This window comes from Heterodontus francisci, chromosome 7, assembly GCF_036365525.1.
Source record: "Heterodontus francisci isolate sHetFra1 chromosome 7, sHetFra1.hap1, whole genome shotgun sequence".
Lineage (NCBI taxonomy): Eukaryota > Metazoa > Chordata > Chondrichthyes > Heterodontiformes > Heterodontidae > Heterodontus > Heterodontus francisci.
In genome coordinates this window covers 60,574,698-60,600,259 of record NC_090377.1, presented here as the reverse complement: position 1 = coordinate 60,600,259, position 25,562 = coordinate 60,574,698, and the positions used below count along the sequence as shown (strand labels likewise).

At 40.7% G+C, this 25,562-nt stretch overlaps 1 protein-coding gene across 5 annotated transcripts in view; it reads left to right on the top strand.

Annotated features, from left to right (window-relative positions):
• The window catches only part of tanc1a (tetratricopeptide repeat, ankyrin repeat and coiled-coil containing 1a), a 291,461-nt gene that overhangs the window by 176,467 nt on the left and 89,432 nt on the right, over positions 1 to 25,562 (top strand). For all 5 annotated transcript variants that reach the window (XM_068035280.1, XM_068035279.1, XM_068035278.1 and 2 more), the window contains 4 exons: positions 2,733 to 3,014; positions 5,232 to 5,383; positions 16,302 to 16,533; positions 19,140 to 19,306. In XM_068035280.1, coding sequence (XP_067891381.1) covers positions 2,733 to 3,014; positions 5,232 to 5,383; positions 16,302 to 16,533; positions 19,140 to 19,306 — 833 coding nt within the window. The remainder of the gene's footprint in view (positions 1 to 2,732; positions 3,015 to 5,231; positions 5,384 to 16,301; positions 16,534 to 19,139; positions 19,307 to 25,562) is intronic.

The following is a 25,562-nucleotide window of genomic DNA, read 5'->3' as shown; positions in this document are numbered from 1 at the left end:
TCCTCCTTAGCTCCTGAAAATCTGACCATAGGACCTCAATACCTTCCCTTCCTATGTCATTGGTACCAACGTGTACCACAATTTATGACTCACTCCCTTTTGCCTGCAGAATATTCTGCACTCTCTCTCTCTGATGTCCTTTACCCTGTCATCAGGGAGGCAACACACCATGCAGGACTCACGATGAATGTTACAGAAATACCTGTCTGTCCCCCTGACTATGGAATCTCCTAAAACAACTGCATATCTGCACTTTGCTGCTCCTTGCTATGTGCAGTCCCATGCCCATTGGTGCTATGGCCTGGACTGCACTCATTCAGGGTATCGTCACTCCCAGCAGTCTCCAATGCTGAATACCTGTTTGAGAGTGCACACGCCCCGAAGACTCCTGCACCTCCTGCCTCTTCCTAGTCTTCCGATGGCTACCAACCTAATATCCTGAACTCTTACTACCTGTGGGGCGACTGCCTCCAGGAAAGTATGATCCAGGAAACTCTCCTGCTCCTTGATGCTCTGCAGTGATTCCAGCTGCCCCTCAAGCTCGGAAATCCTGAGCTGAAGCTGAAGCAGCTGGAGATGCTTCCTACACGGGTGGTCGCCTAAGACAAGTGAAGTGTCCTGGAGTTCCCACATGGCGCAGGAATTGTAAGCAATAGATTGCGGTTGTCCATCCATTTTCTAAAGGAAAAAAAACGATTCCCTCTTTTAGAATCTAGTTGGTACCATGTTTAAACTATTAATTTTAATAAATGCCTCTAGATCTGCTGTGTGCTACTACTTTTATTAATTCACTCACTGTTATATGCACCCTGATTACCGTGCTCCTGATTTGAAAGAATGCCCTACTTTAGAGAGAGAAGAGGAGAAATACTCAGCAATCTATCACTTGCCTGCTTTCTTGTGATGTCACGCTTGGATTTCTTTTTTCTCGGTTACCTCTCGCAGTGTGCGCACTCTCTCTCTGCCGCTGCTTTATCTCCTCTGTGCTGTCGGACCTTCTGATGTTCTCACAGTGCTTAATTGTGTTGGTTAAATTCAAAATACTGTGCTTTGAAGCCGCTTTCGCAGTGGCACCGGGAATCTATAATGGCTCATACACCATAAACTTGAGGTCATCCAAAACTCTCCTGCCCGTGTCTTAGCTCATACCAAGTCCCATTCTTAGTACCCCTCTGCTCGCTGACCTACATTGGCTCCCTGTCGAGCAATATCTTGATTTTTAAAATTATCATCCCTTGCTTTCAAATTCCTCCATGGCCTCGCCACTCCCTATCTCTGTAATCTCTTCCAGCTCCACACCCCTCTGATTTAATTCTGTCCACCAAATTGGCCGATTTTAATCGCTCCCCTGTTGGTGACTGCTCCTTCAATTTCCTCTGCCCTAAGCTCTGGAATTCTCTCCCTACACTGCTTAGCCTCTCTACCTTGCTTTCCTCCTTTAAGACTCTCCTTAAAACCTACCTCTTTGACCAAGCTTTTGGTCATCTTCCCTAATATCTCCTTATGTGGCTCAATGTCATATTTTGTCATAATGCTTCTGTGAAGAGCCTTAGAACCATAGAAAAATTACGGCACAGAAGGAGGCCATTCAGTCCATTGTGTCTGCACTGGCCGAGAAAACTAGCCGCCCGATCTAACCCTACCTTCCAGCACCTGGTCCGTAGCCTTGCAGGTTACAGCACTTCAGGGTGTATGTCCAGGTACCTTTTAGCCTTGGGATGTTTTATTATGTAAAGGTGCTATATCAATGTAAGTTGTTACACTTGCAAGTTTCACTAGTGTTATTACTGTTATATGTTCATGCCAAATTGTCTCACATTTTAATGGGGTAGCAGGGTGCCAATTCTAGGGTTTGAGTGCCCAGTTTAGTTTGATTCAAAGAAAGGGAAATTACCGTTGTAGAAACATAAATATGACTATTCAAATGTAAAGTGAAGACTACTGAAGACTATTCTTTAAAGCTTTTAGCTACTTATTTGAAAATATTATGGTGGCATTGTTAATGTAACTTAGCTTCCAGTGGTGGTTACCCTCCTCACTTTACTGAACAACCCTGTCCAAGTAGTTGATTTCTAGCACAGTTGCAGGGTTCTTCACAGTCACACATGGATACCAGAGGTAAGCTATTGAATAGATTTCTGATTACAGTATGATCTGTAATAGAAAATGGACTAATAAATATATAAAATGAAATGGTAATTGCCTTTAGTTAAATTTTAGTGGGGAAAGGCTGAATAATTACATTTAGGGATTACATTTATGGAGTTGTTTTATCCAAGCATTGCTAACTTAAATTTAATTATTCATATTCGAACTAGTATTTTCTTAGATCTGCCTTGATGGTATAAAATACTGTAATATAGTTTGAATGCAATCTTCAGTTTTATTGTCTGAGATGTGTGTTGTGGTATCACACAAATACCAAATCAGCGTTCTATTCAAAACAAAACATTAAAATGATTTAAGTTGTAATTGAAACTTGTATAAAGTTAATTATTTCTGGGTACAGATGTAACCTGAAGTTTTTTCAAGTTTCTGTTGTAATGCATATACTTCGTTTTCATTGGGCTTAATTGGCATATATTTAGCTTTATGATGTTTGCAACTAAAATATACTTGAATGCACCACTTACTAATGACCGAGAAAATTGTAATGCTGTTCTGAGTATATTTTTAAGAGACATCAGTGATAAAAAATTAATCCAGTCTAATTTTTTTTAAATTTCTTTTAGCACGATTTACTCCCTACAAGCCAGTTGATATTGTCTTAAAGCCATTATTGTTTGAAGTGCCAAGCATTACTACAGATTCAATATTTATTGGTCGGGATTGGCTGTTCCAGAAGATAGATGAGAACCTGAAAAATGGAGTGACTCTAGAGAACAAAGGAGCAGTAATTGTTGGAAATGTTGGATTTGGGAAAACAGCCATTATTTCCAGGCTGGTGGCACTGAGCTGTCATGGAGGTCGGATGAGACAAATTGCATCAAACAACCCCAGTGTATTCTCAAAAAGTGAGTTTCCTGTCCACAATACTTGATTTATGGTGCAGTTAAACCAAGGAAGATCCAGAAGAGGCATTTATTCAGGGCATCACTAAATAAGTTCCAGTAGTCTGCTGATAAAGGCATTATTAGTAATTGCAGATAACTAAAATGTATACTGTGTTTGGAGGTAAACATTGGGGTATTAATAAGATCACTTAATATAGTTTGTATTCATTTGGTTAATAGACATGGTGACATTGCAAATTAAGGAAAATGCATGTTCTTTTGTAAATAGAGAAATAAACCGCATACTTGAAAGAAATACATGAACAAAATCTACATAAGTACAGCTAACATACTTTTCTAATCTCTTATTGTGTTTTGCTTGGGCTTTATGTGTTATATACCTATTGGCTGTGTTCTATTATAGTTATAAAGGCAAAATACTGTGGATGCCAGAAATTTGAAATATAAATAGAAAATGCTGGAAATAGCCAACAGGCCAGTGACACATTTTACAACCTTTCGGCTTCAACATTGAGTTCAACAATTTCAAGTCATAGCCACTGTTCCCATTTTTTTTCCCCAGACAGCAGGTGCAGGTAATGATTCTGCTGTTGCCAATTCCAGCCCCACTAGACCCATCTTTTGTTTCTTTACTTCCATTACTGCCCACTTTTGACCTGTACTATCATCTCTTTTGTCACTTAATCACTCATCCTATCACAGACTTTCCCTTTTGTGCTAGCCTGCCTGTTCCCCACTCCACCACCTTTTCCAGGCATCTGTGCTCGTTTAAAATCTGTTCCATCCATTATGTTTTCTAGTTCTGATGAAAGGTCATCAATCTGAGATGTTAAAACTTCTCTCTTAACATGTTGCCTGCATATTTCCAGCATTTCTTATAATAGTTCCTTTCATTATTAGATGTTATGTAAGTTAGATCTGTATACATTTGATGGACTTGCTATGAACACTTGAATTTTTGTTGTCAGATAATTAGATTTTAAAGAAGCTCATAAGCAACTCTTTTCATTTGACAGATTAATGTTCATGTTCAGTTGTTCACTATGGCCAAAATATTTAAATTAAAGCACAGGTATGGTTTATTATTTGTGCTTTAAAATAAGGATATCTTATTTTTGTTTCCCACCAGATTTCTACATTTTTCTCTTTGTTGAGCCAGTGCATTATTTAGTTTTCTACATGCTAATACATAATTTCTACAATGATGGCACTCATTTCTTTTAGGTAGCTGACTTGGTCTTATAGGAATTAGGAGACGAGTTCCCTAATAGTGTCGGCATTTGCATAGACTTTTCCATATAAAAATGTTTGTAAAATACAGGGCTGGATCTTGCTAGAGCAGGCAGCTCATGTTGTACCCCATTAAACTTTTTTTCTGCACCCTTCTGCTTGAATATAATTTACATGATAAATTGTTGGAAGTGCAAGTTGATCACTGTGGCGAAGGCAATGGGGCATGTGGGACCTTAGTTAATGGTGAGACCAATGGTGTATCCTTAACTAACACAATTTAAGGATTTCAAAAAACAGGAAGGCAGATGATTTAGAGTGGCTGAGTCAAACCATATAAAGAAAGATTGGTTTGAGGGGAAAATGACAAAAAGGATAAGTAAGGGGGAAAAAAAGTAGAATTTGATATTTTAACTAATTGCCTAAAACAATCCACATTTATAATTGCTTGCTTTCTGGGCCAGAGCGGTTGATTGATATTGCATTAACAAGTATCATGTCGTTGAAAAGGTGCTTACACTCTTAATTACCATACTTAACTTAGTTTAATGAGCAATTAATGTGCAAATCCAGCAAGATCTTAAAAATAGCAGGAAGGCTAAGGGCGAGATGATGTTGTGAAGTAAATGGCCGAGTGGTATAAGTTGACCAAAAAGTTCTGGATATTCATGACTCAAGCCTATCTCTGAATGCCTTGCGCTTGCTGAATGATTTGCACACTAATAATATGCGTCATTAATGAACTTTTATCTTTCCAGCAAGACCTGGCCCACTGACTTTAAATGCACACTAATGCCAATTGTTTGGAATCTGAGACCTCTCTTTCAAATGATGCTTCCTAACCTGTGTATACTTTACTTTTGTGAATGATTTAATAAATCCTGTCAGCAACTTTTATTTGGGGTGCGTGCACAAGGTGCATGCTGTTTAAAGTTCTAGTTTTCTTTGATTTAACTATTACAATTAACCTATTTAAACTGTCAACAGATGCAGACCTACACCAGGATCTTCCACTGAGCCAACCACCCCAAATCTCTTCTACCTCTCATAGTACCAACACTTTGAGCAGTGGAGGTTTTCCAGGAACCCCTGAGCAACAAAGACGAAGAGAAGCAGCTTTGAAGAGACTTGCAGCACAGGTAAACTGCACCTTCACTTTGGCAGTATTTTTTTGAGACCGAGAAATTAGCTTTTTCTGGCCAGATTTTCCATAAGCAGGGACGCTGATTTATGGTGATTGCATGGGATTCTGGAGCTCATAGTATTTTGGAAGTGGCATTACACAATGGTGTCTTATTTTTGTTCTGAGAAAGAAAGGCTTTGCCTATAATGTGCTGTTTTCCAGTTACTGGTTTACAATGATTGCAAAAGTTAAATTCTTCAGTTTGTGGGATTCCAACATTTTTAGAAGTGTTCTGGGAATCACGTTCCATGATTCCATCCCATTTTTCTATGAAAGCCAAAAATCAGTGGCACTCTCCATAAGATTTCCATATTTATAGAACTTTATTTCATTATTCTGAGCAAACGTTTTTCCTATTTTTTTAAAAATTAAAATATACATACAGTTGTGGGTTCCTTTGCTTTCTTCCCTCACTGTGTACATTCATTAGCTACAAAAGTGGACAGCAAAACATTAGGAATGTTGTTCTGTAATCAATCAATTGTCAGGAGGTGTATGAATAGCTGGGAGTGGTTATTTCCCTATAAGAAGGTGTGTGTATGAGGAAATATGATGGCATGGTGAGATCAGGAACTCTCTACCTGAGAAACTGCAGAACTTCATTGTAATTTTGCAATATGACTGACTGAATTTTTGGAAAATCACACTGAAAATCTTTTTGCCAATCCAAAGCCAGAGAGAGACTGAGCTCAATAATGGAGTTGGTGTCCATAAAGTACAACACAGTAATCAGAGTAGTTACACAAGAGCCCATGTGCCCAGGGCACATCTAGACACTTTGTTATCAGCTTATTCAGTATTTTGATAGTAAGCTACTTACTTTCCATTAAAATACTGCAAGTAAGGCGACAGCTAGCTGTCTTTTATTGATCTTTTCAAATAAGTAACCAGGTTTATAACCAGGTTAAAAATGCAAATATATTAGTTTTAAAAAATTGTTAATTCATTAAGTACTTGAGTATGGCATTTGTTATCACAGTGTATATAGCTTCTTTCATTTCTCTGCTCGTGGCACTGGTTGCTGCCCAACCCAGGCTTTGAGATTGGCTTACCACATTTTAAGATGTATTTTATTTTGTGTAGACTGGGGAGTATCCAGTATGATGGGTTATCAAACTTTGCATGCCATCCATGCACACACAAATGAAGATGACCCCCCCCCCCCCCACCACCCATCTCAGTTGTTAGTTCAGAAAATGTTTTTTTTTGTGTGTTTGACAGGGACCAACAAGAGTCTCCAATGTGATTTGGACTGCATAATAACCAAACTTTGCGAGATATAGCTCTTGTTATAAAAACATATGTGGCATATGTTTGTCTTTCCCACACTGAGCAATCAGATGAAAGCAGCAGAACTAAAAATCCCAAGTTACAGTGGTTAAATTGTGTCATACTGCATAGCTACTGACAGAAGCTATATCAACAGCCCATAAAATGATGAATAGCTCTGTGACTGTCATCCCATATTTGGTTTTTGGGTGGTTAATTGGCATCCAGTGTGGAATTTTTCTGACGACATGCCTTCAGCCAGGATTTGAGTTTGGCTTTATTTAACTAGCAAAGTTGGTTTAAAAATAGTTCCTAAGTTATTAACTCTGAGCCTTCCCTCAACAGAATTACCAAAAATATTTCTTAAGGTCAAAAAATGATGAGTCCTTGACTTGTTCCTTCCTGAGGCATACCCTTTAACTCGGAGGGAGAAATTCATTTCTTAAGAAACCCGAACCTGTAATCATTTGCATGACAAGTAAATAGGTATGCAAGCCAGATTCTAGCATTTAAAATTAATTCACCCAAATTTCAAAGCATAAAATTCTCTTCTGTGTATAAATGGTAAAAAAAAAAGAAAAAGGACGCATTTGTAAGGGCTGGAAGGCTAGGAACAGATGAAGCACTTGAGGAATATAAAGACAGTAGGAAGGAACTTGAGCAAGGAGTTAGGAGGGCTAAAAGGGGTCATGAAAAGTCATTGGCAAACAGGATTAAGGATAATCCCAAGGCTTTTTATACATATATAAAGAGCAAGAGGGTAACCAGGGAAAGGGTTGGCCCACTCAAGGACAGAGATGGGAATCTATGCGTGGAGCCAGAGGAAATGGGTGAGGTGCTAAATGAGTACTTTGCATCCGTATTCACCAAGGAGAAGGACTTTGTGGATGATGAGCCTAGGGAAGGGAGTGCAGATAGTCTCAGTCATCTCATTATCAAAAAGGAGGAGGTGTTGGGTGTCTTGCAAAGCATTAAGGTAGATAAGTCCCCAGGGCCTGATGGGATCTATCCTAGAATACCGAGGGAGGCAAGGGAAGAAATTGCTGGGGCCTTGACAGCAATCTTTACCTCCTCATTGGCTACAGGTGAGGTCCCAGAGGACTGGAGAATAGCCAATGTTGTTCCTTTGTTTAAGAAGGGTGTTGAGGATAATCCAGGAAATTATAGGCCGGTGAGCCTTACGTCAGTGGTAGGGAAATTATTAGAGAGGATTCTTCGGGACAGGATTTACTCCCATTTGGAAACAAACAAACTTATTAGCGAGAGACAGCATAGTTTTGTGAAGGGGAGGTCGTGTCTTAAAAATTTGATTGAGTTTTTTGAGGAAGTGACGAAGATGATTGATGAGGGAAGGGCGGTGGATGTTATCTATATGGACTTTAGTAAAGCCTTTGACAAGGTCCCGCATGGCAGACTGGTGCAAAAGGTGAAGTCACACGGGATCAGAGGTGAGCTGGCAAGATGGATACAGAACTGGCTCAGTCACAGAAGACAGAGGGAAACAGTGGATGGGTGTTTTTCTGAATGGAGGGATGTGACTAGTGGCGTTCCGCAGGGATCAGTGCTGGGACCTTTGCTGTTTGTAGTATATATAAATGATTTGGAGGAATATGTAGCTGGTCTGATTAGTAAGTTTGCGGACGACACAAAGGTTGGTGGAGTTGCGGATAATGATGAGGATTGTCAGAGGATACAGCAGGATATAGATCGGTTGGAGACTTGGGCGGAGAAATGGCAGATGGAGTTTAATCCGGACAAATGTGAGGTAATACATTTTGGAAGGTCTAATGCAGGTGGGAGGTATACAGTAAATGGCAGAACCCTTGGGAGTATTGACAGGCAGAGCGATCTGGGCGTACAGGTCCACGGGTCACTGAAAGTGGCAACGCAGGTGGATAAGGTAGTCAAGAAGGCATACGGCATGCTTGCCTTCATCGGTCGGGGCATAGGGTATAAAAATTGGCAAGTCATGTTGCAGCTGTACAGAACCTTAGTTAGGCCACACTTAGAATATTGCGTGCAATTCTGGTCACCACACTACCAGAAGGACGTGGAGGCTTTGGAGAGGGTACAGAGGAGGTTTACCAGGATGTTGCCTGGTCTGGAGGGCATTAGCTATGAGGAGAGGTTGGAAAAACTCGGATTGTTTTCACTGGAACGACGGAGGTGGAGAGGCGACATGATAGAGGTTTACAAAGTCATGAGCGGCATGGACAGAGTGGATAGTCAGAAGCTTTTTCCCAGGGTGGAAGAGTCAGTTACTAGGGGACATAGATTTAATGTGCAAGGGGCAAAGTTTAGAGAGGATGTGTGAGGCAAGTTTTTTACACAGAGGGTGGTGAGTGCCTAGAACTTGCTGCCAGGGGAGGTGGTGGAAGCAGGTACGATAGCGACGTTTAAGAGACATCTTGACAAATATATGAATAGGAAGGGAATAGAGGGATATGGGCCCCGGAAGTGGAGAAGGCTTTAGTTTAGGCAGGCATCAAGATCCGCGCAGGCTTGGAGGGCCGAATGGCTTGTTCCTGTGCTGTACTGTTCTTTGTTCTTTGTAACAAGATGGTAAATGGTAACAAAAAGAAAAGTTTGTAAATTGGCAGAAAGAGTTTCTGGACCCAGAAACAGATCTGATGAACTAACTTAAATTTTTTGCATTGAGCATAGGTGCAAGATTAAAAAAAAAACTTCCCTCCCTAGAGAACTGAGCAGTCAGCTACAAAAATGAACTTTTTAAAAACTCGTTCTTGGAATGTGAGCTTGCTGGCAAGCCCATCCCTAAATGCCCCTGAAAAGGTTGTGGTGATCTTCTTGAACTGCTGCAGTCCATATTGTGCAGGTACACCCGCAGTGGGATTAGGAAGTTCCAGGTTTTTGACCCAGTGACTTTTAAGGAACGGTGATATATCTCAAGTCAGGATAGTGTCTGACTTGAAGGGGAGCTTGCAGGTGGTGTTATCTTGCTTCTGTTGCCCTTGCTTTTCTAGGTGGGTACAGGTTGTGGGTTTAGAAGGTGCTGTCTAAGGAGCCTTGGCGAGTTGTTGCACTACATCTTGTGGATGGTTCACACTGCTGCCACTGTGTGCTGGTGTTGGAGTGAGTGAATATTAAAGGTTGCTGATGGTGTGCCAATCAAGCGGACAGCTTTGATTTGGATGATGTTGTGCTTCTTGAGTGTTGTTAGAGTTGCACTCATCCAGTCAAGTGGAGAATATTCCATCACACTCCTGACTTGTGCCTTGTAGATGGTGGACAGGCATTGGGGAGATGGGAGGCGAATTACTCGCTGCAGAATTCCCAGCCTCTGACCTGTTCTTGTAACCACAGTATTTATATGGCTAGTGCAGTTCAGTTTCATGTCAATGGTAACCCCCCAGGATATTGATAGTGGGGAATTCAGCGATGATTATGCAGTTGAATGTCAGGGGGAGATGAATAGATTCTGGCTTGTTGGAGATGGTCATTGCTTACCATTTGTATGGTGCGAATGTTACTTGACACTTAATACAAGCCACACACAAGCCTAAATATCGTTCAGGTTTTGCAGCGTGCAGGCACGGACTGTTTCAGTATCTGAGGAATTGCTGCAGTCAGCAGCGAACATCCCCACTTTCTGACCTTACGCTGGAGGGAAGATCATTGATGAGTAGCTGATGATGGTTGGACCTAAGGCACTATCCTAAGGAACTCCAGCAATGATGTCCTGGGGCTGAGATGATTGGCCTCCAACAACCACAACCTTTGTGCTAGCTATGACCGTAGCCTGTGGAGAGTTGTCCCCCGATTCCCGTTAACTTCAATTTTGCTGCGGCTCCTTGGTGCCACACTCAGTCAAATGCTGTCTCGATATCAAAAGCAGTCACTCCCACCTCACCTTATTTCTGGAATTCAGCTTTTTTGCCCATATTTGGACTAAGGCTGCAATGTCTGGAGCTGAATGGTCCTGGTGGAACCCAAACTGCGCGTCGATAATCAAATTGTTGCTGAGTAAGTGCTGCTTGATAGCACTGTCGACGACACCTTCCATCACATAGCTGATGATGGAGTGTCGATTGATGGGGCAGTAATTGGCTGGATTGGATTTATCCTGCTTTTTGTGCACAGGATATACCTCGGCAGTTTTCCACATTGTTTGGTAAATGCCAGAGTTCTGGCTGTACTGGAACAACTTGGCTAAGGGCACAGTTAGTTCCGGAGCACAAGTCTTCAGTACTATAGCCGGGAAGTTGTCAGGACCCCCAGCCTTTGCTGTTTCCAATACCTTCAGCCATTTCTTCATATTACGTGGAGAGAATCAAATTGTCAGAAGACTGGCATCTGTGATGGTGGGGACCTCAGGAGGAGGCCCAGATGTATTGTCTACTGGACTTCTAGCTGAAGATGGTTTCAAGTGCTTGAACCTTGTCTTTTGTACAGACATGCTGGGCGCCTCCGTCATTGTGGATGGGGTTGTTTTTGAAACCTTGTGTTTAATTGTCCACCACATTCATGACTGGATGTGGCAGGACTGCAGACCTTTGATTTGATCCATTGGTTGTGGGATTGCTTAGCTCTGCCCATAGCATGCTGCTTCTGCTTTTAAGCATACATGTAGTCCTGTGCTGTAGCTTCACCAGGTTGGTATTTTAGCTTTAGCTTCTGGTGTTGCTCCTCGCATGCTCTTCGACACTCCTCTTTGAACCAAGGTTGGTGTCCTGGCTTAATATTAATGGTAGAGTGAGGGATATGATGGGCCATGAGGTTACAGCTTGTGGTGTAATACAATTCGTTGTTGATGGCCCACTGCACCTCATGGATGCCCAGTTTTGAGCTGCTATATTTGTTCTGCGTTTTATTTCTTTTAGCACAGTGATAGTGCCACACAGCAGGACGGAGGGGTCTCCTCAGTGTGAAGACAGAACTTGTCTCCACAAGGACTATGCGGTGGTCACTCCTAGCACCACTGTCGTGGATAGATGCATCTGCGACAGATAGATTGGTGGGGACGAAGTCAAGTAGGTTTTTCCCTCATGTTGGTTCCCTCAGCACCTTCCACAGGCCCAGTTCCGGACTCGGCAGCTCAGTCAGTTTTGGTGCTACCAGGCCACTCTTGGTAATTGACATTGAAGTCCGCTACATTCTGTGCCCTATCAAGTTGAATGTCAGATGGACGGCCACCATAAACAGCATTTTTTAAAATAAGGCCCAGATTTTACAATGGTAACGTCCACTGAAACAGACAGTAATGTCTTGAATCCACACATGCACAGAAATCCAGAAGTTACTATGAGTGATTGTGTGATTTTCCTGTGGGTGCGCTGTTGAGGCACCCCAGACTGAATTGGTGGGAACTTTCACTCTTGCCCCATTAGTCCCGCTTTAAAAACCTTTGGAAAAAATGACACCTTGTTGAAGGGTGTGTAACTAGATTTTTAATGGTCTACTAAATTCCTAGTTACTACTAAGCACCCTCACTGACCCTAAGAAGTTAATTTTATATTTATGGATGTCAAATTCTCCAAAAAAAATCACATTTAAAAAAATAATCTTTTAAAAGTCTTTTTATCTTTACTTTAGCTTCCATGTTTTAATCCAGTCATCATTTATTTCACCATTTGAAAATTTATATCAAAAATGAAGAATATTAAGTGTTTTGACCCCCTGGTTGGCTGTGTGTGACTACATCAGTGTGATTGGCTGCTTGCCTGCTTACTTGCTGTTGCTGCACCGCAAGAGATTCACTTGACTTAGTGCCAGATTTAAACTGACAGGAAGGGAGAAAACCATGCCATTCAGATTGCTAGCTCTTTGTGGGCAGTTTTCTTTGAGGTCAGCACACTGACTGCAAAATCCAGTCCAGTGCTTTAGCATGATTATTTTTTTAAAAACAAACTGTGACTCACATAGGTTGTAATAGGAGATGGGAAACTTAAATTTCCTACCATTATATTTGAATTACCTGAAAATTGTGATGGTGCGGTTTCTTTTTAAAAATTCTTTTCATGGGATGTGGTCGTCGCTGGCAAGACCAGAATTTATTGCCCATCACTAATTGCCCTTGAGATGCTGGTGGTGAACTGCTGCAGACCATCTGGTGCGGGTACATCCACAGTGCTGTTAGGGAGGGAGTTCCAGGATTTTGATCCAGTGACAGTGAAGGAAAGGTGATATATTTCCAAGTCAGGATGGTGTGTGACTTGGAGATGAACTTGCAGATGGTGGTGTTCCCATGCGTCTGCTGTCCTAGTTCTTGTAGGTGGAAGAGGTCACAGGTTTGGAAGGTGCTGTTGAAGAAGTCATGGTAAGTTGCTGCAGTGTATCTTGTCGCTGTCTTGTCAGGACCTGACTGGCCCTGGAGAAAGTAGAAGCGACTTAATAGAAAAAAAATTTTTTTTTTCTGAGCTGGAGGCTCACTGAATGTTGTGACCACCCTTTTTTGCCAATACAAATCATATTAAACTTCAGACATGTAATTGTTATTGAATATAAATGCAGTTCGAGTACTGTGTGCAGTAATGAGTTCCACACTATAGCATAAATAATTGAGGCTTTAAAAAGTGCAGCTTTACTAGGATTCCCTGTTATGGGGATTAAAGACTTGAAAATTTGAAGCATTTATCATTAGAACAACACAAATTACAGGACCATGCAAAAGTGTTTAAAATGATTAATAGTTGGGACAGGCTAGGTAGAAGACAAATATTTCCAGGTGGGTAAATGTGATTTGACCTATTTCCTCATACGGAGGGTAAACATTGACATGGATTGTTTGGGTTGAATGGCCTATTCTCATGTTATAATTTATATGTACTTGATGTTGTTCCTTTTTTTCTGTTTTGAAGAGGTAATCCACTAGTACCCTTGAGTAATTTTCTTACGCATGGATGTTTGAAAGATTATGGTCCCAGACTCTGTCCACTTTCATACTGCATATATTAGTTTTCCCAGTGATGCCAGACTTGAGATCCTATCCCCTCAATATTCTTAGATTCCCAGATACCTTTCCCCAAACCTCCAGACTCTCCAACTCCTTATAGACACAGTACAGCCCCCTCCCACCCCACATCCATCTCAGTTTTTGACATCACTTTGATGCCTCCAAACCCATGCAGCCCATTCCCAGCTCTCCTATACCTCAGGGGGACTCTACAGGAATTTTCCAACTCCTGGGACACCATAAGAACATAAGAAATAGGAGCATCAGTGGACCATATGGCCCCTTGATCCTGCTCCACCATTCGATACGATCATAGCTAATCTTTGGTCTCAACTCCACTTTCTTGCCCACTTCCTATATCCCACGATTCCCTGAGTGATCAAAAATCTATCCCAGCCTTGAATATACTCAAAGATGGAACGTGTGCATCCCTCAGGGTCGAGAATTCCAAAGGTTCATAACCCTCTGAGTGAAGAAATTTCTCCTCATCTCAGTCCTAATTAATCAACCTCTTATCCTGAGGCTGTGCCCTTGTTCTAGATTCCCCAGCCAGGGGAAACCATCTCTCTGTCTACCGTGTCAAGCCCCTTCAGAATCTGTGTGTTTCGATGAGATTTTGAGTGTTGTGAGCCTAGGGCTTCATGTTCATTGTCCATTGTTATAATTATCTAACTTATGGTTTGTATTAATTTTCTAGAGGAATTGAATTTTTTTAATGCAGGCCAAATGAAAACACCTGGTTTGCAAAGCTGGCAAACAAAGCTAGGGTGATTACAAATCAAAGGGTGGCCCATGTTTATTTAGTAAGGTCATAGTGGGAAGTGTGATACCCTAAACAATGGGACCCTCTCTGAACTTCTTGATGGAGGCAGTGTGTATGCAGCTGCCTCAATCAGGTGGTTAAATTATTCACATGATTTCCCAGAACAAAGAAGATTTGGAGTTGGAAATAATTAGTTTAAATTGCTATCTGGAACATTCCACATGTATATTGTTGCTGTGGAGTTAGGTGATGCAAGAGGTGCCTATTGGTGTTTTGATCTTTGTGCTTGCTGACAGATGAGCAGTTGGCTTTTTGAAAACTGTTGGCTTTGGACAGGCTATTGGTTACAGAGAAAGCTCTTGACTTTTGGAAGTCAGTTGGACTCTGGAGAAAAGAGGCCATCGGGAACCAGGGATATTTCTGTTTTGAGTAAGGCTGTGTTGAAGCTGGGAAGTCCAGATTCGGGAGGCAACCTCATACCTCAGAAGAGAGCTGAGAAACTAAGGAATCAAAGTGAATTCCTAAGAGCTGCGATACACTTTGGATTGGTCCCAAGAGAAGTGAACAAATCACTGAGATCCTGTAATATATAGGGAAACTCTTAGGGTGGAAGTAACAGTCAAATCTCTGTTGAGATTTAGAGTTTAAAGTATTGTCTTCATGTTCTGTTAAGATTTTAAGTTTAAAATATATGTGTTGTGTTAGTGTTTTGCTTTACAGTAAATATTTGTTTAAAATGTGAAATTTTGTGACGTAATTTTGTTTTAGAAATTGGGAATTCAGCTCTCTTTTTAAACATTAACGGTCCCTAACTGGATCGTAACACCATGTACTCAGCAGGCACCTTCACTAATTTCTGTCTACCTATAGACCTGGGAACCTGCACCAATACTACCAAAGCCTTGGGCTCCATTTCCCATTGGTCTTAGACACCTGGACTCCCTCTTAGTGCTATCATATTACAGGGTTCCACCCTAATCCTTCCAGGCTTCAGCTCTTCTCAAAGTCCACAAACCACAACCCCATTGTTTCTCCACATACCCCACCTCAACCCCTCCTGTAAAGCCTACATCTGCCATTTCTTAGACCCCCATTAATACTCCCAAATCCCAAGGCTCCCTTCCTGTGTGCCAAACCCAAGTAACTCACCCTACTGAATCTTAGCTCCACCAAAACTCACCCAGTACTGCTACACAATTCCATCAAGCCTACCATGTTGTTGTTTATTCCAGGCCATGTAAGATGATTGAGATAATTTTCTGCCTGGTTGTCATATGGTACGGACAGTTCAGGGACACTCTGCTCATTTAGAACTACAATAGCAAGAGTAAAAATGGCATGCACAGGATTTGTCCATTTGGAAATCCAAGCAGCCAAGTGCCAGCTAAAATGTCATGCTTAAGCTGCATTTAGAACAGCAAACTGATGCAGTGAGAACTTTTTACAGGGGCAGTTCCAACATCTAAGTACTAAATTTTATGGACAATAGTCACGATTTTGAGGTTCTAACTCCAGATATTTTTGCGGATTCAGCATCACTGCTGTAAGAAGCCTTTGTGTCCCCTGTGATCCATAGTGCACCTTTTCCTGTCTATTATATAGATAAATAAGCATGACCAAGGATCATAAAGCCCTCGTACACCAGCTACTGGGATGTTATTGATGACAAAATTAATAAACATTCTTTTGAGTTGAAATAGGCTGTGCACCAGCCGATGGTTTTCTTTACATCAGAGATATGAACAAATAGTATATTTTCCCTGCACTCAGTATGTGGAACGTGCTAAGTATCATCACTAATCATATGATTATTTGATATAACCTCAAGCAGATTTCCAGCATCTGGAATATTTTGCTTTTGGACCATAGGAAATCTCTGTTATATATAGAAAAAAATTACAGAAATACAAATCTTTTTTTTTTAAACAGGTTGTTGCTTATCACTACTGCCAGGCTGATAACACTTACACCTGCCTTGTACCAGAATTTGTCCACAGTGTAGCAGCTTTGCTGTGTCGTGCACCTCAGCTAGCAGCATTCAGGGATTTGCTGCTGAAGGAATCGCAAATACAGAGCATGCTCAGTCTACGTTCTTGTGTCCAGGATCCCGTGGCTGCATTTAAGAGAGGTATTTTGGAGCCTCTTGCAAACCTGATAAAGGGTAAGGTTCTAATAGAATTTAATGGTTTGGCTAAGATGTCTGATGGGTATGTAGGTATAATTAGTGTTTACTGGAGGTATATTCCAGCATAGGACATGCTTTATTTAAGAATGAATAGGCCTGTATTGTTTTAAAAGCAGATTGCAAACATTAAAAATTAAACCTTGAAATACTCATATATGGCCAGATTTTGCTGGAGCAGGACTTCTTAGATTAGATTAGAGATACAGCACTGAAACAGGCCCTTCGGCCCACCGAGTCTGTGCCGAACATCAACCACCCATTTATACTAATCCTACACTAATCCCATATTCCTACCAGACATCCCCACCTGTCCCTATATATTTCCCTACCACCTACCTATACTAGTGACAATTTATAATGGCCAATTTACCTACCAACCTGCAAGTCTTTTGGCTTGTGGGAGGAAACCGGAGCACCCGGAGGAAACCCACGCAGACACAGGGAGAACTTGCAAACTCCACACAGGCAGTACCCGGAATCGAACCCGGGTCCCTGGAGCTGTGAGGCTGCGGTGCTAACCACTGCGCCACTGTGCCGCTCCACTCTTGTGGAGTACTCCATTAGTTAGACCTGTTTGCGAACCTAAAGGTTTTTAAAATTTTTTGCCAACGAAGTTTCTGGAATTGTGAGCTGGCAACTGCGCAGCAAGCACAATAGGACCTCTGTGACCTTTATGAACAATGGGACAGACGGTGTATCCTTAGTCATTGAAATTAATGGATTGAGAAATAAACAGGTAAACTGAGAAGGAGGGTAAGTTAGAGTGGGTGAATTCAAAATCAAATCAGAAGGAGAAATAAAGAGAGGGAAAGAAAGATTAGACAGAGAAAAATAGAGGCAGAAAGGAAAAGTAAGAAAATGTTAAAAATTTGAAGTTTAAAAAATGTCCTGAAACAACTCTCAGCTGGAAGGAATGTGACTCCATGCTTTTAATTGTTTACTTCCTGGGCAAGAGAGTTGATTGGAAGTCATTAATGATTATCAAGTTGTTAAAAGGCTACTTACACTGTTAATTACAAGACTTAACTTTCTGAGATACTTTTGATGGGCAATTAATATGCAATTTCAGCAACTTCATGAAAATCATGGGGAGGTTAAGCACGAGATCCTGTTTTCACAAAGCTAATGGTGGAGTGTTGCCAATTGGCCAGCAAATTGTGCTGATTTGCTATTTACAAGGTATCTGTTACACACTTTGGCCAGTTTGTGCATTAATAATATACAAAATATGGCCTGTAATGTTAATTTGTTCTCCGATATTTCTCTAATTTTTCATTAAAAAAAAAAAATTGTAGTTACTAAGGAAATAGCAATCATGCTCATGGAGACTTTTCTTTGCTAAATTCTGTGTGGTTAATGGTGGGTTGATGATGCTTTAAGACACCTGGGTTGATGCTTCATAGCATATGTAGATATTTGCAGGGTGGGAGCATTGTATTATAATATACTTTACTCTGTTACCTTCTCACCTCTGTGACATCTGAGATGAATTGATGACCATACGAACAAAGTAGCCAAGTTCTTCATGCTAGGGTTTGAACACATAATCTTGTGGGTAGATACACCATGCGCTAACCATCTGAGCTAAACAGCATTTGATAATGTGCCACATGATAGGCTTGTCAGCTTAGTTGAAGCCCATGGAATAAAAGGGAATGTGGCAGCGTGGATACGAAGTTGGCTGAGTGATAGGAAACAAAGATAGGAGAACAGTTATTTTTCAGACTCGAGGGAGGTATATAGTGTTGTTACTTGGGGACGTTACTATCACCACTGCTTTTTTTTTATTCTGCATTAATGACTGAAACTTGGGTGTTCAGGGCACCATTTCAAAATTTGCAGACAGCACAAAACTTTGAAGCATTGTGAACTGTGAGGAGGATAGTGATGGACGTCAAGGGGGCATAGACAGGCTGGTGCAATGGGCGGACATGTGGCGGATGCAATTTAGCACAAATGCAAAGTGATACATTTTGGTAGGAAGAACGAGGAGACGCAGTATAAACTAAAAGGTACAATTCTGAAGTGGTGCAGGAGCAGAAACACTTGTGGGTATACGTGCACAAACCGTTGAAGGTGGAAGGGTAGTTTGAGAAAGTAGTTAAAAAGGCATATGGAATCCTGAGCTTTATAAATGAATACAAAAGCTAGGAACTTATCATGAACCTTTTATAAAACACTGGTTAGGCCTCGACTGGAGTATTGTGTCCAATTCTGGATAGCACACTTTAGGAAGGGTGAAAGGCTTGAGAGAGGGTGCAGAAAGGATTCATAAGAATGGTTCCGGGCATGAAGGACTTCAATTAGTTGATAAGCTGGAGAAGCTGGGATTGCTTTTCTTAGAGGAGAGGAGTTTGAGAGGATTTGATATAGGCGTTCATTGGTGGAAGGATCGTGAACCAGAGGACACAAGACTTAGTAATTGGCAAAACAGCTGAAGGTGACGTGCAGAAAACATACACAGCGAATGATTATGATCCAGAATGGTCTGGGTGACTCGGTGGGACACAACAGTTGGGATGTTTGGAAATATGGATTCTGTGTAGTAACAAATTGTTATTAATTTTAATGTTGTCCTGCAGAAAAGAAGATCCCTGCAGATGACTATGTTATTTTAGTAGATGGCTTAAATGAAGCTGAATTCCACAAGCCTGATTATGGTGACACAATTGCTTCCTTTATCATTAAAATAATTTCCAAGTTTCCATCTTGGCTAAAGCTGGTTGTTACTGTACGAACCAATCTGCAGGTAAAGACATCTGTTTACATTTTGGTTGCGCTGGGTGAAATTAACATTTTGTGTATTAAAATTAACACTAATACTGTATATTATAATTAAATATGGACGCGTACACAGTTTGAGGCACTAATTTTAATGGCACTACACTAAAATTCATATTTGCTAATACCATTTCTCCTTATGAACTAACATTTGTAGATTTTGCATAATTCATAAGTCATCAAAACTAACGTTTGTTAGTTTGATAAAAGTCAATATGATTTTCAAAAAATAAACAATCTAACTCTTAGTATCCTGTAACTGAGTTGGATATTATATTTCATATTGCGACATCAGAATTGTAGCGAATACAGATAAAGATAGCAGCCTCAGATTTTAGGGACACATTGCAACAGCATGTTAGATCCAACAGTTGAGCATGAGTTTGCTATAAAGATTACACCAATAAAGTTAACAAAATACTTAATGTAGAAATATATTCAATCATTTAAGTCACAAAACAACAACCCTATAATCTGGCTAGCGATGGTAACGAGGAGGAAACCTTTCTACATTGCATTGTTTGTCTTGCATGAAAATGGATTTATTGGCCAAAGGCCAAGTGGCTGGATACCAGAGCAATTAAAATGGTTGAATGTTTATTACATTCATTTGGCTGGTGAACTTTCCTTAATTGCACTTGCAGGCATTTTGTTGAAAGGATTTCAGTTATTTATTGATATTCTGCAAATTGATTTTAACAGTGTTGCTCAAAAATGATTGTCATTAAGTGCGTGATCCTCATTAACAGAGCATAAGGTGATACAATCAGCAGAAGCTGGTAAAGTGCCATACCAAATTCAGCCTTTGAAAGCTAAAATATGTTCTCATCGCTTAAACATTAGTTATTTTCAGAATTTTCAGAATAGTGTAGCGCACTGTGACGATAAACAATTTTTCTCACGGAAGGAGGCCAGTATAGAGAATTACTTCAATGTGCAGGTTGAGGGGCATTTGAATGAAACTTGATGAGGGTGTTCAACCCATTGCTTGCTTAAATATAAATTGTACATTTCTTTTTTATATATACCACTAGAAAAAAATTGTTAACTTTTAATCCTAATTACTTAATATGTTTAAATCTACAAGAAAATATTGCTTCAGTGTGCACTTCCTGCCGCCTTTTCCATTTTAACTTCTGATGTACATACTGATGATGAAAACAGGATATGTAAATTTGTCATGTTGTGATTGTACCTTGTATCCCCTCCACCCCTGCCGTTCCCCATTCTGTAGAGATACTGCAGTACCACCACTGGTTAAAGGCTGTAATTACAATATGACAAGTTTACATCAACAGTTTCCATTATAAATGTGGGCACTTAATTATATAATAGTTATATCAGAATACAAACAAAATATTTAACTTCAGAATGGTCTATAGATATAATTCAATCTTCATGGCGAAACAGTAATTAATTCAGAATTACCTTTCTGACCTTAAAAAGATCCACTTGCAACACAAGATATTAGCAGCAGAGTAATATATTGTGCAATATATGCATAAATGCTCGTCATCACATAATGTATCCTCTAATTTACTGCTTGCATTGTCACAGGAGATTCACTAGTGTATATTAAAAATGATTGGAGACATGTTTCTCACATTCTGGTGTTGCATGCAAATTTCTAACTCATACTTGGGAGTGGCGGAAAAGCATTAAAAAAGAGGAAAAGGGATCAGTCATTTCTTGCTGATTTCTGTGGCCTTGGGTAACAATATCTTCAACAGTAACAAAATGTCCCATGGCGGAATTAAAATTTGATACCCAAATCACTGAAAGAGATATCAAGCCAGTTGACCGAAAGCTTGGTCAAAGAGGTAGGTTTTAAGAAGCGTCTTAAGGGAGGAGAGAAAGATGGAGAGGCAGAGGGGTTTAGGGAGGGAATTCCCAAGCTTGGGGCCTAGATAGCTGAAGGCATGACCGCCAGTGGTGGTCGCTTAATATTGGGGATGCGCCAGATGCCGGAATTGGAGGAACACATAGATCTCTAACACTTGGAGGACTGGAGGAGGTTACAGGAGAGGGAGTGGGTGCAGCTATGGACGGATTTGAAACCACAGATGAGAATTTAAAAACGGAGATGTTGCCAGACTGGGAGCCAATGTTAGTCAACATGCGTGTGTGATGGATGAATGGAACTTGTTTTTTTCTATTCTTTCATGGGATGTGAGCATCACTGGCAAGGTCAACATTTGTTTCCCATCCTTAATTGCCCTTGAGAAAATGGTGGTCTGCCACCTTGTACTGCTGCAGTCTATCTGGTATTGGTATGAGTTAAGATACGGGCAGCAGAGTTTTGGATGACCTCAAGTTTATGTAGGTTGGAAGATGGGAGGCTGGCCGGGGCAGCATGGGTATAATCAAGTCTAGAGGTAACAAAGGCATGGATGAGGGTTTCAGCAACAGATGAACTGAGGCAGATGCTACAGAAGTAGAAGTAGACAGTCTTGATGATGAAGTGCATATGTAGTCAGAAGTTTATCTCTCTTTCAAATATGGCACTAAGGTTACGGATGGTCTGGTTCAGCCTCAGACAGTTGCCAGACGAGGGATGGACTTGGTGCTTCGGTAATGGTTTCTAACCTATAGAATAACTTTCAAAGCAACAGAAAATACCTTCTAATTGATTTCAGAGGTGTGTGTTTACACCAGTTAGATTTTGTGATCCAAAGGGACCTACCGTGATTACCCACTGCTCCACTGTTGCAGCAGAACAACATATTGAATTAAGTGCTATAATTCTCCTGATATAAAGCAGTATATTCTGCAACTTATGCAATTAGTGAGCTGTATAAGTGTTGGGGACAATTTCTGCTACCTGGTGGCTGCCCAATCATGTCTATGCAAAGAACTATATGGGACAAGTACAAGTTGCAAAAGAAGGTGAAATGCATTGGTCCCCATCTTGAATAACAATCTTCCCTCATCTGTTCTGTACCTAAAGTCTAGGCTCAAAGTTTTAAAAAATTGACAATATTGTTGTGTTTATCACATCACTACCGTGATCTATACTAGATTACTACAAGAACAAAATACTGTGGATACTGGAAATCTGAAATAAAAACAGAAAATGGGGGAAATATTCAGCAAGTCTGGCAGCATCTCTGGAGAGAGAAACAGTTAACATTTCAGGTCGATGACCCTGTGTCAGAAGTGAGAGTACTTAGTGATGTAATAGAAAGGTGGGGAGGCAAGGAAAGAACAAAAGGTAAGGCCTGTGGTAAGATGGGCGGCAGGAGAGCTTAAATTACAAAAGAAATGACCGTGCAAGCAAAAGGAGATAGTAATGGGACAAGTAAAGAAACAAAAAATGTGTTTAGAGGAGGTGTAAATGAAAATAGTAGAATCATCACTAATGGGGAAAAAATGGGGGGCAGATGTTATGATCTGAAATTGATGAACTCCTTGTTGAGTCCAGAAGGCTTAATGTGCCTAGTTAAAAGATGAGGTGCTGTCCCTCGAGCTTATTTTGATCTTCATTAAAGCAGTGCAGGAAACCAAGGACAAAGGAGGGAGTGGGAGTGTCTAGGATTCTTTTAAGGTGTGTAGCTTTCAGCATGCTCAATAGATGGCCATTCCTAATTTCTTAATCCTCTCCTTCACAATTTTAACTTGGAAGAGTGTCTTTACTAAATAACCTTTTAGAGAATGTCAGCATTTTATTTGGAATTAACTAAGGCTGACATAAATTTACTGATTTATTTATTGAAATATTCAAAATCTTGGAAGAACAGTCACTTATCCATTTAGTTAAGTTGCTTGTGGGATGTGCATTTGTTACCACCGAGCATATATGGATCTGCAGAGCCAAGTAAAGCTCACCTATTTGATTTACTCAAAGTATGAAAGGTGGCATTTGCAGGACATCTACGTAGACCAGTCTTCACAGATTCACAAAGCATTATTGCTTAGACTTGCAGGGGCAGTTCTTTTGCTTGGTATATCAGGATTTTCATTCTGTATATGACAAAAAGCTATCCCCTCTTGCTCAATACTCAATCTTTCTCCAGCAGTATGTGAAGGATGCACACTGTAGAAGAAGAAATTATTTAAGCGGAGTCTTTATTTTTCTTTAAAGATGCATCTTGAACCACTCTTTTCACTCATATCCATCCTCTCTGACCTTTCGGGGCAAAATGGACACTTCAGTGGGTAGACTTATGAGCAAGATAAGGCGAGGGCAGAGAATGTTCTTGTATAGCACCAGGGAGATGGGCGGGCATGCTTCTGACATTCCGGTGTTGTTAGATTACAGATATCATTTGGGGAGATCATAGAATAGAATCATAGAAAGTTTAAGGCATAGAAAGAGGCCACTTGGCCCATCGTGTCGGTGCCAGCCGAAAAACGATTCACCTATTCTAATCCCACCTTCCAGCATTTGGTCCGTAGCCCTGCAACTTACGGCACTTGAGGTGCATATCCAGACTCCTTTTGAATGATTTGAGAATCACTGCCTCAACTACCCTTTCAGTCAGTGAGTTCCAGACCATCACCACCCTCTGGATGAAAAAGTTTTTCCTCATCTCCCCTCTAATTTTTCTACCAATCACTTTAAATCTATGCCCCCTCATCACTGACCTCTCTGCTAAGGTGAATAGACCACCTCCACTCTATCCAGGCCCTTCAAAATTTTGTACGTTTCAATTAGATCTCCCCTCAGCAAGGAAACAACTCCAGCCTATCCAATCTTTCCTCTTTGCTGCATTTTTCCAGTCCTGGCAACACCCTCGTAAATCTCCTCTGTACCCTCTCTAGTGCAATTACATCCTTTCTGTATTGAGGTGACCAGGAATGCACATAGTACTCAAGTTGTGGCCTGACTAATGAATTATACAGTTGCAGCATAACCTTCCTGCTGTTGTACTCTGTAGCTCGGCTAATAAAAGAAAGGATTCCATATGCCTTCTTAACCACCGACCTGTCCTGCTACCTTAAGGGATCTGTGGACATTCACTCCAAGGTCCCTTACTTCCTCTACACTTCTCAGTAATTTCCCATTCCTTTGCCTTGTTTGACCTCCCCAAATGCATCGCCTCACACTTCTCCAAGTTGAATTCCATTTGCCACTTTTCTGCTCATCTGACCAGACCATCAATATCTTCCTGCAGCCTACAACTATCCTCCTCACTATCTACCACACGACCAATCTTTGTGTTGTCCGCAAACCTCTTGATCATGCCCCCTACATTTACGTCCAAAAGTTAATATACACCACAAAAAGCAGGGGACCCATTACTGAGTCCTGCGGAACGCCACTGGAAACAGCCCTCCAGTCCCTAAAACAGCCGTCAACAATTATCCTTTGTTTCCTGCCACTGAACCAATTTTGTATCCACCTTGCTGCATTTCCCTGGATCCTATGGGATTTTATTTTTTAATTTTAAATTAATAATATAGTTAATTCAAATTTTTAATTTATCAGCCTACAATAATTTCACAACAAATAGTAGAGCATCACAGTGCAGTACCTCCCACCAGTAAAAAAAGACTCCCAGATTCCTTCCTTTTAAAGCCAGCAGGACAATTGTAGTTGGAAAGGGGTGCAGGTGGGAGGGCAGAGTGATAACTTCGAGTGGAACTTTGATCTGCTGGATTTCTATCCCATTGAAAATGCAGCTCAAGCTCTATTTGAAGTGGGGTGTGCAAAGGAAGCACCTCCTTCCCCATACTGGCAACAAAAGAAAATTAACAGGATTATGACAACTTGTGTCCAGAATCCAGATATTTCTGCCTTTCAACAGTATACACTGTTGCAATGTATACCTTTATAAAGCAGGTTTACTTTAGCTGAACATAGGAAATAAGAGCAGGAGTAGGCTTTTCAGCCCCTCATTAAATAAATAAAAATAAAGGTGGAAGTGCTGTCTTAAAGGACCAGCACTGCAGCTACAATTGAGGTTAAATAATCGAAGATATCTCATATTACAGATTGGGTTTGGAGCATTGGAGATTTATTCTTATTGCTGTCAATTAGGAATGGCTGTCACAGGCAAGGGACTTCTGGAGAAACCTGCAGAAACGGCAACATGAACTTTCTCTTAGAAATCTGATTGTTTACTGATACGCCTGGAGGAGGAAGAGGTTCAGAGAAAAGGAAAGCCCACCAAATCTGCCAGCATCAAAGACAATTTAGCTCCTCCCTTTGTTGTCAGACCCTTATCAGAACATATAAATCCTGGTTCCTTTTAAAACAGTCAGGAGATTTGTATGAGAAGGCT